The sequence below is a fragment of the Tinamus guttatus genome, unplaced genomic scaffold, assembly GCF_059628265.1.
Source record: "Tinamus guttatus ecotype Peru unplaced genomic scaffold, ASM5962826v1 Tinamus_guttatus_pri_ptg000409l, whole genome shotgun sequence".
NCBI lineage: Eukaryota > Metazoa > Chordata > Aves > Tinamiformes > Tinamidae > Tinamus > Tinamus guttatus.
In genome coordinates this window covers 500,257-511,812 of record NW_028288943.1, presented here as the reverse complement: position 1 = coordinate 511,812, position 11,556 = coordinate 500,257, and the positions used below count along the sequence as shown (strand labels likewise).

The 11,556-nt window shown below is 40.1% G+C and overlaps 2 protein-coding genes across 2 annotated transcripts in view; one reads left to right on the top strand and one right to left on the bottom strand.

Annotated features, from left to right (window-relative positions):
- The first annotated feature begins 3,085 nt into the window (after nucleotides 1-3,085).
- Nucleotides 3,086-6,180, top strand: ABITRAM (actin binding transcription modulator). The gene is made up of 6 exons (XM_088531364.1): nucleotides 3,086-3,135; nucleotides 3,209-3,260; nucleotides 5,062-5,191; nucleotides 5,705-5,781; nucleotides 5,856-5,925; nucleotides 5,996-6,180. Exons 1-6 carry the CDS (start codon nucleotides 3,087-3,089, stop codon nucleotides 6,119-6,121), a joined length of 504 nt encoding a protein of 167 aa, XP_088387490.1. The 5' UTR covers nucleotide 3,086; the 3' UTR covers nucleotides 6,122-6,180.
- A 728-nt stretch (nucleotides 6,181-6,908) lies between these two features.
- Nucleotides 6,909-11,556, bottom strand: part of CTNNAL1 (catenin alpha like 1) — a 44,239-nt gene continuing 39,591 nt past the window's right edge. Inside the window, exons 15-19 of the mRNA XM_088531362.1 lie at nucleotides 10,905-10,953; nucleotides 10,016-10,072; nucleotides 9,731-9,850; nucleotides 7,555-7,638; nucleotides 6,909-7,467 (exon numbers count right to left, since the gene is read on the bottom strand). Of these exons, the coding sequence (XP_088387488.1) occupies nucleotides 7,288-7,467; nucleotides 7,555-7,638; nucleotides 9,731-9,850; nucleotides 10,016-10,072; nucleotides 10,905-10,953 (490 nt within the window). The 3' untranslated portion in view covers nucleotides 6,909-7,287. The remainder of the gene's footprint in view (nucleotides 7,468-7,554; nucleotides 7,639-9,730; nucleotides 9,851-10,015; nucleotides 10,073-10,904; nucleotides 10,954-11,556) is intronic.

The window sequence follows — 11,556 nt, the reverse complement described above, 5'->3', positions numbered from 1 at the left end:
GACCTTGGAGCAGATCATCTTGAGGGAAATCACACAGCATGTGTGTGACCACAAGGGCATCAGGCCCAGCCAACATTTGTTCCTGAAGGGCAGATTCTGCCTGATCAACCTGATCTCCTTCTACGACCAGGCTACCTGCCTAGTGGATGAGGGAAAGACTGTTGACGTGATCTACTTAAACTTTAGGAAGGCTTTTTGTCAGTCTCCCACTGCCTTCTCCTGGAGAAGCTGGTAGCTCAGGGCTTAGAGAGATGTACTCTTTGCTGGATGAGAAAATGGCTGGAGGACGCCCAAAGGGTGGTGGTGAATGGACTTAAATCCATCTGCTGACTGGTCACGAGCCGTGTTCCCCAGGGGTGAGTGTTGAGGTCAGTCCTCTTTATTATCTTTATCGATGATCTGGATGAGGGGATTGAGTAAGTTTGCAGATGATACCAAGCTGGGAGGAAGGGCTGATGTGCTTGAGGGTAGGAAAGCTCTGCAGAGGGATCGGGACAGGCTGGATTGATGGGCAGAGACCAACTGTACGAGGTTCAAGAAGGCCAAGAAGCCGGATCCTGCACTTCAGTCACAACAACCCTATGCAGCGCTACAGGCTTGGAGCAGAGTGGCTGGAGAGCTGCGCAGCAGAAAAGGATCTGGGGGTGTTGGTCAACAGCCGTCTGAACGTGAGGCAGCAGTGTGCCCAGGTGGCCAAGAAGGCCAATGGCCTCCTGGTAGGTATCAGGAACAGTGTAGCCAGCAGGACTAGGGAAGTGATCGTCTCACCCTGTACTTGCTGCTGTTGAGGCTGCTCTTCAAATCCTGTGTTCACTTTTGGGCCTCTCACTACAAGAAGGAAATTGAGGTGCTGGAGCATGTCCAAAGAAGAGCAGTGGAGCTCGTGAAGGGGCTGGAGCACAGACCTTAGGAGGAGCAGCTGAGAGAGCTGGGGTTACTTAGCCTGGAGAAGAGGAGGCTTAGGGGGGCTTACTGCACTCTGCAACTACCCAAAAGGAGGTCATAGTGAGGTGGGGGTTGGTCTCCTCCAAATTAGCTACTGATAGGACAAAAGGAAATGGCCTCAAATTGCAGCAGGGGAGGTTTGGATTAGATAATAGGAGAAATTTCTGCACGGAAAGAGTAGTCAAGCATTTAAAACAGTCAGTAAAACATGTTTCACTACTACTGTAATTTATGAGTAAGTGAAAAGGAGCAAATAAAGGTTGCTTTTCCTGTCTTAAAAGAGGTTAATAGTCTTAAGGATGGGAGGACTCTGCTGCAGTTTCCTGTAACTTCTTCTAAAACCGAGCTAGCAGAGCTCATCACTTCACCTGATCTGTATGGTGATCCTGCAAGCTGAGAGATTTCCTTTGAAAATGCAGTTCTTATTTGTTATGTCCTCGGATACTCAGAGGAGACCAGCTGATGGTGTTTCAACATTGCATGTGAAACTGTCTTGCTCCTGAGGGGTCTTATCAGGCTCCCACGAATCTGCACGCATACAAACCCATGTAACTTTTGCTCATGAAGCACACTGAACAAACGTGTCCGCAGAGAAGAGCAGACCTTCCAGGGGAGAGTTCGTTTTTTTTTTTTTTTTTTTTTTTTTAATGGCTTACATGCTAGCACTAGAAACCAATCCAGAACAAGACTTCCATGTTTAACAACAATATTGAGAGAATAGAGGTGAGTTCCTTCCCTTCATCAAGGGTTTAGAAGTTATTGTTTGTTTCAGTCTACACCACTGAATTTTTCATTCAGTCTCTGTACTTTCTTCATAAGGAGCAAACCCCTCTTAATAACAAAACAAAACCCAGATGCAGAATCCTGTGACTTGAGGTGTTTGAGAAATCATTGAGTATATTCCTGAGTTGTCCATTCTCTGATACCTCTATTTAATTTTTCTTTACAGTAGTCATACTCCAATGTTCCCATCTATATTTATACACCTTTATTGTATATTCCATGCTCTTGATTAAATTATCAAGATAGATACATAATAAACTAACATTGAAATATATGTGCATCAAAACACATTGCTAATGCAACAACAGGGGATAAATAAATACACTTTTGGTGCATCTGGGGAGAAGTAACCAGGTAACCTAATAAGTTATCAGATGATACAGGGGTATGTGATGAATGCTCAGTGATTTAATGATCAATCTTTGGTGCAGATGTGAATCATGACAGCTGTCCGCATTAGTAACTGACTAAAAGAATAAAATGCAATTCACAGTGGTTTTCTAATTTCTGATGCCAAGCATTATTACAACTTCTGAGGAAAACTGTCATTCTGCTTGTCACAAGAAATGGATGTTTTCATGAATATGTGTGTGTGTGTATATATATATAATCTAACATGCATATATATACATTCACATATATATACATGTATACATACTATATATAGTGTGTGTGTATATACACATGTATACATACTATATATATGCATGCATATATCTATACGACAGAACTAGAGGAAACAGCCAGAAACTAAAGCATCAAAGGTTCCACAGGAACTTCAGGAAAAAAATCTTAACAGTGAGGGTGACGGAGCACTGGAACAGGCTGCCCAGAGAGGTTGTGGAGTCTCCTTCTCTGGAGATCTTCAAAGCCCGCTTGGACGCAGTCCTGTGCCATGTGCTCTAGGTGACCTTACATGTGCAGGGGGGTTGGACTAGATGATCTCTAGAGGTCCCTTCCACCCCTAAGCATTCTATGATATATAATCCAACATACTGCACCAAACCACCACTCTACAGTGTGCTAGATTAAATAAACGAGATGATATTTCTGGATTTTTCTTTTCCTACTGGTGCACTTAATTACCCCTGTATTTACACCCAGACGCATTTTTAAGCTCTTGAAATTAAGCGAAATATAATTTTAGTGCACGGACACGTCTGCAAGCTTCTTCCTACCGTCTTTTATCGCCTGGGGCAGTGGAAATGCCGTGACGCGCAGAGCGAAGGAGCGGCGGGTGCAGGGAGCGCCGTTAACGCCGTTAACGCCGTTAACCGTCACAGGCGCCGCCGCGCTCGCGCCTTGCCGCCGGCGCGGGGCGCATGCGCGCAGGGGGGCGCGGCGGGCGGCCGGGCGCCATGGCGGTGGGCGGCGCGGGGCGCTACTTCACGCGCTGGTACAAGCCAGGTAGCGGCCGGGCGGCTGGCGGCGGCGGCCATCGCTGGTGCCGCCGCGGTCACTGCTCTTTGTGCCTTTGCAGATGTGAAGGGGCGGCCGTGCGAGGACTTCTGCGTGCTACAGCACTCCAACAGGCGAGTAGCGGCCGCGGGGCGAGCGGCGCCGCCCTCGGGCTCTTGGCCACCCAGCTGCGAGCGGCCTTGGCGGAGCCGCCAGGGAGTGCTCCCTCCGCGGGGCCCTTCGGGTGCACTGCGATGGCCTCGCGTGGGGGCAGGGGCCCGCGGTCGCGCAACAGCTGCTGCTGTAGGGAACAAAAAAAATAGAAGGACCTGTACACACGTTTGCAAGTAAAGATGATACTGGTCCCTGGAATTCGGAAAAGCAGGGCTCCTGGCTGCCTTAGCAGCCCAGCTGAGCTGCGTAAAATGTTCTGCTTCCAGTGGCTGTGCATTTAGCTGTAAGTCACACTGATATTTCTAAGTACGTAATGCAGGATTCATTTCTAATTTGTTACATTACCGGGCCTCAGCTGTAAAGATTAAATGCCAGCCCAAAATCATCATAGAAAAACAGGGGGCCGGTATCAGGAGAAGGTAGTTTCATTGCTGCTTTATCAGGAGCTGCTGCACTATGTCTCTGGAGAGCTGGCAGTGGCAATTGCAGTGGCACACACCAAAAGCACCGGAACACAGCTCCCACCCAAGAACCACGGACTAAGAACCTGCAGGACAGGGGAGCGACATCTAAGGAGATCTAAGAGATGAGGAATCTCTTAAGAGATCTAAACGATTCCTCATTTAAGGGGAAAGTTCAGAATAAGCATTACTTTTTTCACTGCAGTTAGCATTATGTTCATACATAATTTTGGTCCTCTTATTTTTTAAACTGACCTTAAACTGAAGTATAATGTAATGTGTTTGTTTATTGGCAAGTTCTAAGCAGTATATAATTATATATTAAGCACTGTTCTAGAAGAGTGGTAGTACTAGGTCTAATCTCTACAGAAAGATTAATCTTGTTTTAAATTCTGGAGTTTTGTGACAAGAAATAATCTGCCTTTATGCATATGAAACACAAACAGGTTACCTGAGAACCAGCTCACAGTAGCATTTATCTGCTGTGACTATTCACCACTAATAGCCCTTACATTCATCCTTACCTAGTCTGAGACTTTTTTTCCATCAAAAGCACTGCGTGAACATCTGCTTCAGCTGTCACAACACAAGCAAACACTGTGAGGATGCTCACAGTGCATACCCTATCAGATAAAACAGCTCTAAGTTAAAAAGCACACTTTCTTTTGGCTCCTACTTAAAAGCTGGGATTTTGTTTAACTAAGAAGTCTGCTCCTGCTATGCTCCAGTCTAGTATCTGAAAAATAAAGCAGTGCACAGAGAAGAAGCTTTAAGTTGTTTAAGCCAAAGTTCAGTTTTCAACTTTACCCAGTACAGCAAACTCTCAAGGTGAGTTTCCTTGAGGAAAATGAGTCTAATTTGAAGAGTGAATGAAATTTTTAAGTAGGAAAGGAAAATTTGTCACTGAGCTGCAGTCAATAATTATTATCAGCTCTTCATCATGAGCTCAGGTAAATAGTTGTTTGTTTGTTCTGGATTACCCTGCTCAGCCCTGACGTTATCACCCAGACCCGGCTGTTCTTGCTATCTCATTAGGTCTGTCTGTATGTTCTGTGACTGAGACTGCAGTAAGATGAACTACACTTTCTTACTAAACTATAGGGGGAAGAATATTGTGGAAGACTGGGCCTCCAACAATAAAAACTTGCTAGAATTTTAGACTATAAGGGCAAACGAAGTAATCACTATCATTTTGTTAAATCATACTAGTAAAGGCAAAGAATGTTGTGGAGCTTGCTTGAAGCATATGAGAGCATGGCTTTTCACAGATTCAGTACAATAATTACAGCTCTTGTTGCAGAATTTGTGTCATCACCTTGGCGGAAGCACATCCTCTTCTTCAAAATGGAAAAGCAATTAAAAGCATTAATTACCAAATCAGTGCCAACTGCAGCAGACTACAAAATAAGGTCTCTGGGAAGTCAAAAAGGGTATGGCCAGTTTTCATCTTAATCTCTCAAACTGCCTTGTCCTTTCTATCCTTTCTAGGGGAGAAACAGCATTACCATTGCATTTTAATACAGCTCCTCCAGAACTGAAGAATTCAGACCATGTAAAGTAGCTTGTTTGACTATTCCAAGCTAGGTGCAATAGCGCTCCTACATCACTGGTGGTTTTTAGTGTTGTTCAAACCAAGGCTGTTAGCCATTTCTCCATTTTTCCTCTACTTGCCAATTCTAGTCTGATTAAACTACAAATCTGTTACGCCACAAGAAAAACTACTATTAGATTTGTAAACTCTGATAAAATGTCGGCTTGGCTTGGGAACTGTGCTATCATCTTCCCCTCCCGTGGGCAGTGTAACTGCAACTTACAATGACCCATAGGTAGTAACTGTTCCCTCCTTTCTTCTGAAACTTACAATCATCTTATAGTGCTGATAGTAACACTTTGAAAAGCCTCAGGTAACTCAAAGTAACCTTTTTTTTCCTCCCCAAATGCAGGGAGCTCAGTTTTTAACAGAATTTGCCCCTTTGTGCAGGATATCATCCTCCGATGGAGAAGAGTACACCATTTATAGGTAAGAACTTTCCCATTTTCTTCTTACCTTGACACAGTGTTAATTTCCACTGAATCTACTTTCAACTTTCACAGCTGTATACGTGGGCGACTGATAGAAGTAAATGAAAACATTCTTAATAATCCAGCTATTCTGCAAGAGAAGGTAAGAAACTTTCTTTGCTTTTTATTTTGTAACTTTTATTTCACTACTAACTTTAGTCTTCCTTGTTTAGCCATCAACTGAAGGATACATAGCAGTGGTTCTACCCAAATTTGAAGAAAGCAAGAGTATAACTCAAGGACTTCTGACACAGGAGGAGTATGAAGAAGTTTTGTTGAAACGACTTAATTCTTCATGAAATTAAGTATACAGGTATCATCTGTATTTGATAGCAAATAAACTACTTGTACATTAGAATTCCATGACATTGAAAGGCCCACTGTCTGTTTTTAAAAGTGGAACTTAAAACACTTGCTTCACACAAGAATAAAGTAGCTCAAATAGTTTCTATGTTCAAACTTGTAACACTAGAAATGAGAGAGAAAGATAAAGCACATTTTTAAATTAGCACAGAAAGGTATGCTAATGCATGGAGCATGTTCCACAAGGGTCTTTGATTCTGCTCAGTGCAAGCAGAACATATACAGGGAAAATCCCATGATTGAGCTATCACTTAATTTGGCTTAACTAAATGACATGAAGTATGAGAAAGGTGAACTGAAGATAAAGAACATCAGGAGCCTGAGTACAAAGAGATAAACTTGAAAATAAGTATATCATACCAGGTTATATTTTCATAACAACTTGAAGTCAAATAATTCCCTTTGTACACAAGTCTGTCATTATCAGTATAATTTTTAAAATTCTAAACAATATAGTCTACATAATACCTAAGTAGTTCTACAGGCAATTCAAATGTCACTCAATCAGCTTTAATCAAAAAGGTCTAAAAATAATTATGGTATAAGGAAAAAGGTTTTAAACTGAGAGTATTAATTACTTACAAATATACTTTTGGGAACATGAGTTATGTCAATGAGATTAAAATTGATCTTTACAGATATTGAACTATTTTTTTTTCCCTAGATTATCCCACTGCAGGTATAACTCATAGCTAAGAAACGTTCAGTGCTTTAGGCCACAGCTTTTCAGACTGTTTTTCTGGTCACGCTTTCTCAAATAGATAGATAGAAATAGGCCGGAGGTAAGTTTACAAACTTCAACAGTAGTGTTCCATATAGTATATTCAGCACAAGGTTCTTTATGTAAAATGTCTGTTAGCAGCATCTTTGCATTGAAAGATCCATTAAAACATTCATAAGCATTATATACAAAACCAGTATCAATAGGGAACATTCACATTATAAAAATAGCTAACAATTACACTAGCTAATCCGTTAAGTAACATGACGTATATTAACTGTGACAAAAGTCAATCATTTTAATTCAGATTAAACTGTTTGGACTTTCTACAAATGAAAGCAATATCAAAACTTCAAAAAGTGTTACTTTCAAATGGAGTCCCTACATTTTTAGTGCTGTAATTCCTTGCTCTAAAAATGTCATATTTGTTACATGATTTTCTAAAGGCTTGAGGCCAAGCATCTCATCTGTCCTTTCTGGGGACTTTGCATTTGTACCAGTTTGTGCTCTGTTCTCTTTCCATGGTGGAGCAGGTTTAAGACAGCTGTTTCCCACTCTGTTCTGTAAGGGAACAAAGATATTATTACTTTTTTCTTTTTTTAAGAGGGAGACTTTTAAAATCTATTTGATTTAAATGAATCAACTCACCTTTCTCAGTAATCTGCAGCAAAGTGGAAGAAGTTGGCATAATAGCGTCATCACATTCCTTGTTCTCTGAATGCATGCATCAACCTAAAAAGACAATTACAGTAGTGTATTACAGTAGTGTAACACTTCTAATTACTTTTGTTAGGTAGTTGTTTAACACATGAAATAATGATATTTTTTCAGGTTTGAATGGGTAATATATATTTTTTAATATAATACATTAGAGCTGCAGCCTCCCTTTTGTGGGCAAAAGACATGAGCTGAGAAACAGAAGAGAATGACACACATACGAAAGAATACTGAGTTTATAAGTGAATACTAACCTTGCTGTAGAAAACTAAGCTAAAGGAATTAACCTGGAAAGCAAGGAGAAGAAAGAAGAAAAGAAAGAAAAAACTCAGCTTTGTAGTGTTTAAGAACTTGACTGATGGGAAAGTTTCCACAAAGGATTTTGATGCTTGAGGAATACTGCCCAAAAAGGACCTCTGATAAGAGTATGAGCCTTTTAATATTCTTCTCTTTGGTATTACAGCTCATTTGCCTAAAAGGGTGTCTAGAAAGTATGTGTTACTCATAACTGGTGGTATCTTTCTTTTGCCTTAAGTCATGCAAACATCATTTAGAATCACACAATGAATCACATAAGCCTTACCGTGGCATCAGCCATACTAAAGAGCTAGCTAAGGCTTGAGGACTTTTGAGTTTAAATCCCAAGTCTAATTCTCAGGATACGTTACAAAGTTGGGCCCTCCAGAAACACGTTGTAGCTATACACAGATGACAAGCTTCCATTTAGTCCGGTTATACTCAGTTGTAAACTTGTATCTTTACTTGTAATGAGCACGATTACAATCGGAATAAACTCTGGGCAGTCTAGAATAGACTATATATTTTGAGAAGCAAACACATATTCCAGTAGTAGGGTCTTAGCATTTGTGGATTTATTCTCTTTATGTTGAGCATGAATAGCATGGATAACAACAGGATAAAAATAACTGTTACAGTGGTGATTACCTTCATTAATACTTCCAGCAATAAAGTCCTTCCTCAGTCACTGAGGTGCACTTAATTTACAGTTCAGCTTTTACTGAATAAAGTTCTAGTGGATTACAGTAAGCTAAATACTGTTTGATATTATTCAGATGAGAAGTGAGTTGCAGAATGATAACATTCCAGTAGCTCTATTCACCTAATAGGTGAATCAAAAGATATGTTGACTTATATTCTTTGTCAAAATTCTCAGCAATAAAAAGCCATATAGAGTAATGGGAGGTGTCCAGGCATCTTTCCACCTTTAAAAGCAGCTCAGGAAAGATTCCTATAAGCTCTCTCACTAATATCAAATCCAAAACCAAAGTGATAATTTCTTAGCAATAGGAAAGAAAAGCCTTACTAATTGCTGTACTAATTCTCGGACTCTCAAGTTGGCAAGCTAGGGGCTGGGGAAGTCTTCTTGAAAATATTAGTATCTCATCAACAATCATGGTATTTCTTTTGCCACAGGGCTAGTTATGCAAAATTAGATGTTAAGTAATGTAAAAATGGGAACCTCAAGGTAATGCTATCCGTGTTACTGGCAAACTTCTACTCTAAAGTGCCAGTGCATCATGCTTTTTCTCCTGTCAGGATATCAGGGTGACTAAGTATGAGGGAATTAGGATAAGCTTCACTGAAGCCCTTCTCTGTTGGTAGGAAGAAAAAAAAAAAAGTCCAGGGATACTACAACAAAAATAAGAGCAAGAAAACAGTTCTTCAGCAGAGGTGTTTTTACCCCAACACAACACAGTGCAATAAATTGCTTGGGTCACAAATACAGTATAGATATGTCCCAATAGACAAATCCATTTGCATTGAGGGGAATAGTTTTTACTGTCAATACTTGGCATATTGGCTTCTCAAATTTTTTAGGTCTATGCAATAGTTCAGAAAGGACAGTAGCTGAAGTAACTTTCTTTTACATAAGAAACTACAACAGTGATGTATCACATAGCAGAAAATAAGTACTGCAAAACAGCATAAAATTTAGCATTTGCTGTTTTTCATGGTCGTCTGTCACCCCAAGACATTGTGCTATCAAAAACCATTTCATATTTTAACAAGAACAGAAATCAGTAGATGATGAGATTTCAAAACAAGTCAGGGTCAGCTTTTCATCATTTCTTCTTTGCAAGCTTACCTTTGTAAACGTAGCACTTTTACCCTGAACAGAAGTTTTTGCTGTAATCTGAAGCTGCTGGCACATAGGGATCAGTTTCTCATGCTCCAGCAGAAGCAGTGGTTTCCCATCGTCATGTAGCTGAAATGGGGTTCAGGAAAACAGAACTGCTTAGTGTTAAAGACTCCGATTACAAGTTACTGAAGGAGGCAGCACAGCTGGCCCTTAAGCATTGCCAGAGTCGCAGGGTGCTGCACCTCAGCTCATAGTCTTAAGGAATGACTGACCTGAGTAGCCACACATTACCTGATCAGAAAAGCCATGGAAAGCTGAAGCAAGTTTTGTGCCCTCTGCAGCAAAAATCTGATTGGAGGAAAGGGAGCATAACAAAATTAACCACAGTTAAAGATTAGGCTCTTTGCTTTATTTGTTGTTTTAATAAGTGGTATACTACACAGTAAGAGAGTAGCAGAAAATATTTGCAATAGTTGTATACATTAACATGTCAGCATTTCACGGTGACCTCTGAAATGCTAAGCTGCACTGCAACTGCCATTCTCTCATATAAGCAAAGTTTAAGGGCTTTCATTTCATGTTAAAAAAATGTTTTCCAGTTACTTTTAGTAATGGAGCACTCTACAAAAGTTTTATGAATGGAAGACACCTGCCATGTTTGTGCATCATCCTGATAATGGTCTCCTGTCAAACATATGCATGTATCTTAGAATGTCACCCCACACATTCCCTGATTTGGCCTTTTGTGGTTTTTTTTTGGTATTGTTCAAATTCTTGTATCTTCTCCCTTTCTTGTAAGGATACTGCTGTTCAGGGTTGAATGGAATATCTATTTACCCCATAATGGACTGAGCTAAGTAACAAAAAGGAGAAGCCTAATGCTTTGATGTCCTTCTATACTGGCCATAATGGACATTCAGTTTGACATTTCCACTTCTAACTGGAATCTGTCAAAGTTTAAGGAATGTTGTCTTATTTAAGCTACTATCCAAACACTGGAATATTAACTTCTAAAAGGTGTACACCAGAGTTCTGCTGCTTAAAAAAATAGAATTATTAGTCCACGTGTGATAGGCTGTACTTCTGTGTAAAGAACTGAAGAGTTAAAGATTCAATTTGTTTCTTCACTCAGAGTTCCTGACTGTGGGCTTTTTTGTTTGTTTGTGTTTTAATATATTACCTCTGCTTGATGAAATAAGTCCTGGGTAGTTTTCAGCAGTCCTTCTCCTCTGTGGGAAATAACAAAAACAAACTATATAACATGTACAGATTTCAGGGTATTTTGCCTGGTACTTACCTAATTTATAAGCTCTCTCAAACATACATGGTCTGTAAGATCAAAAGGCCAAATGTGATCCCTAAATCCTTGCAGCCTATTTTGTACTGTACCTATATTCATGACGGATATTGGTCAAATCTCCTAAAATGCTTGCTGTAACTATTTTAAAAATTGCATTATAAATGTTACAAACTGCCTTTGTTCAAGTATTTATAAAGCAGTGGTAGCGTTTTTTCTTCCCATTAATTTGCCTGCTGTAATGGCGGAACGTTTCCACTAACTAATGTTCTACCATTTCCCTTCCACTCAATTTGAAAAGCAGTTTACACTGAAACATTCTCTGATGTGTGAACTCTGGAGAGGAATCTTGTTTCATTTATTAGAAAAAAAAAAAAAAAAAGGTTATGTGCTTCCCTTTCCCCGTGCAAGTAACTAAACCTCTGTTCACTTCTAAGGTGAAGTATTTCTGCAACACACAAAAGGAACTGAGAATTACAAGAATGAAAAAACAATTTTGTTACAAACTTATGAAGTGTAGAATATACAAACACAC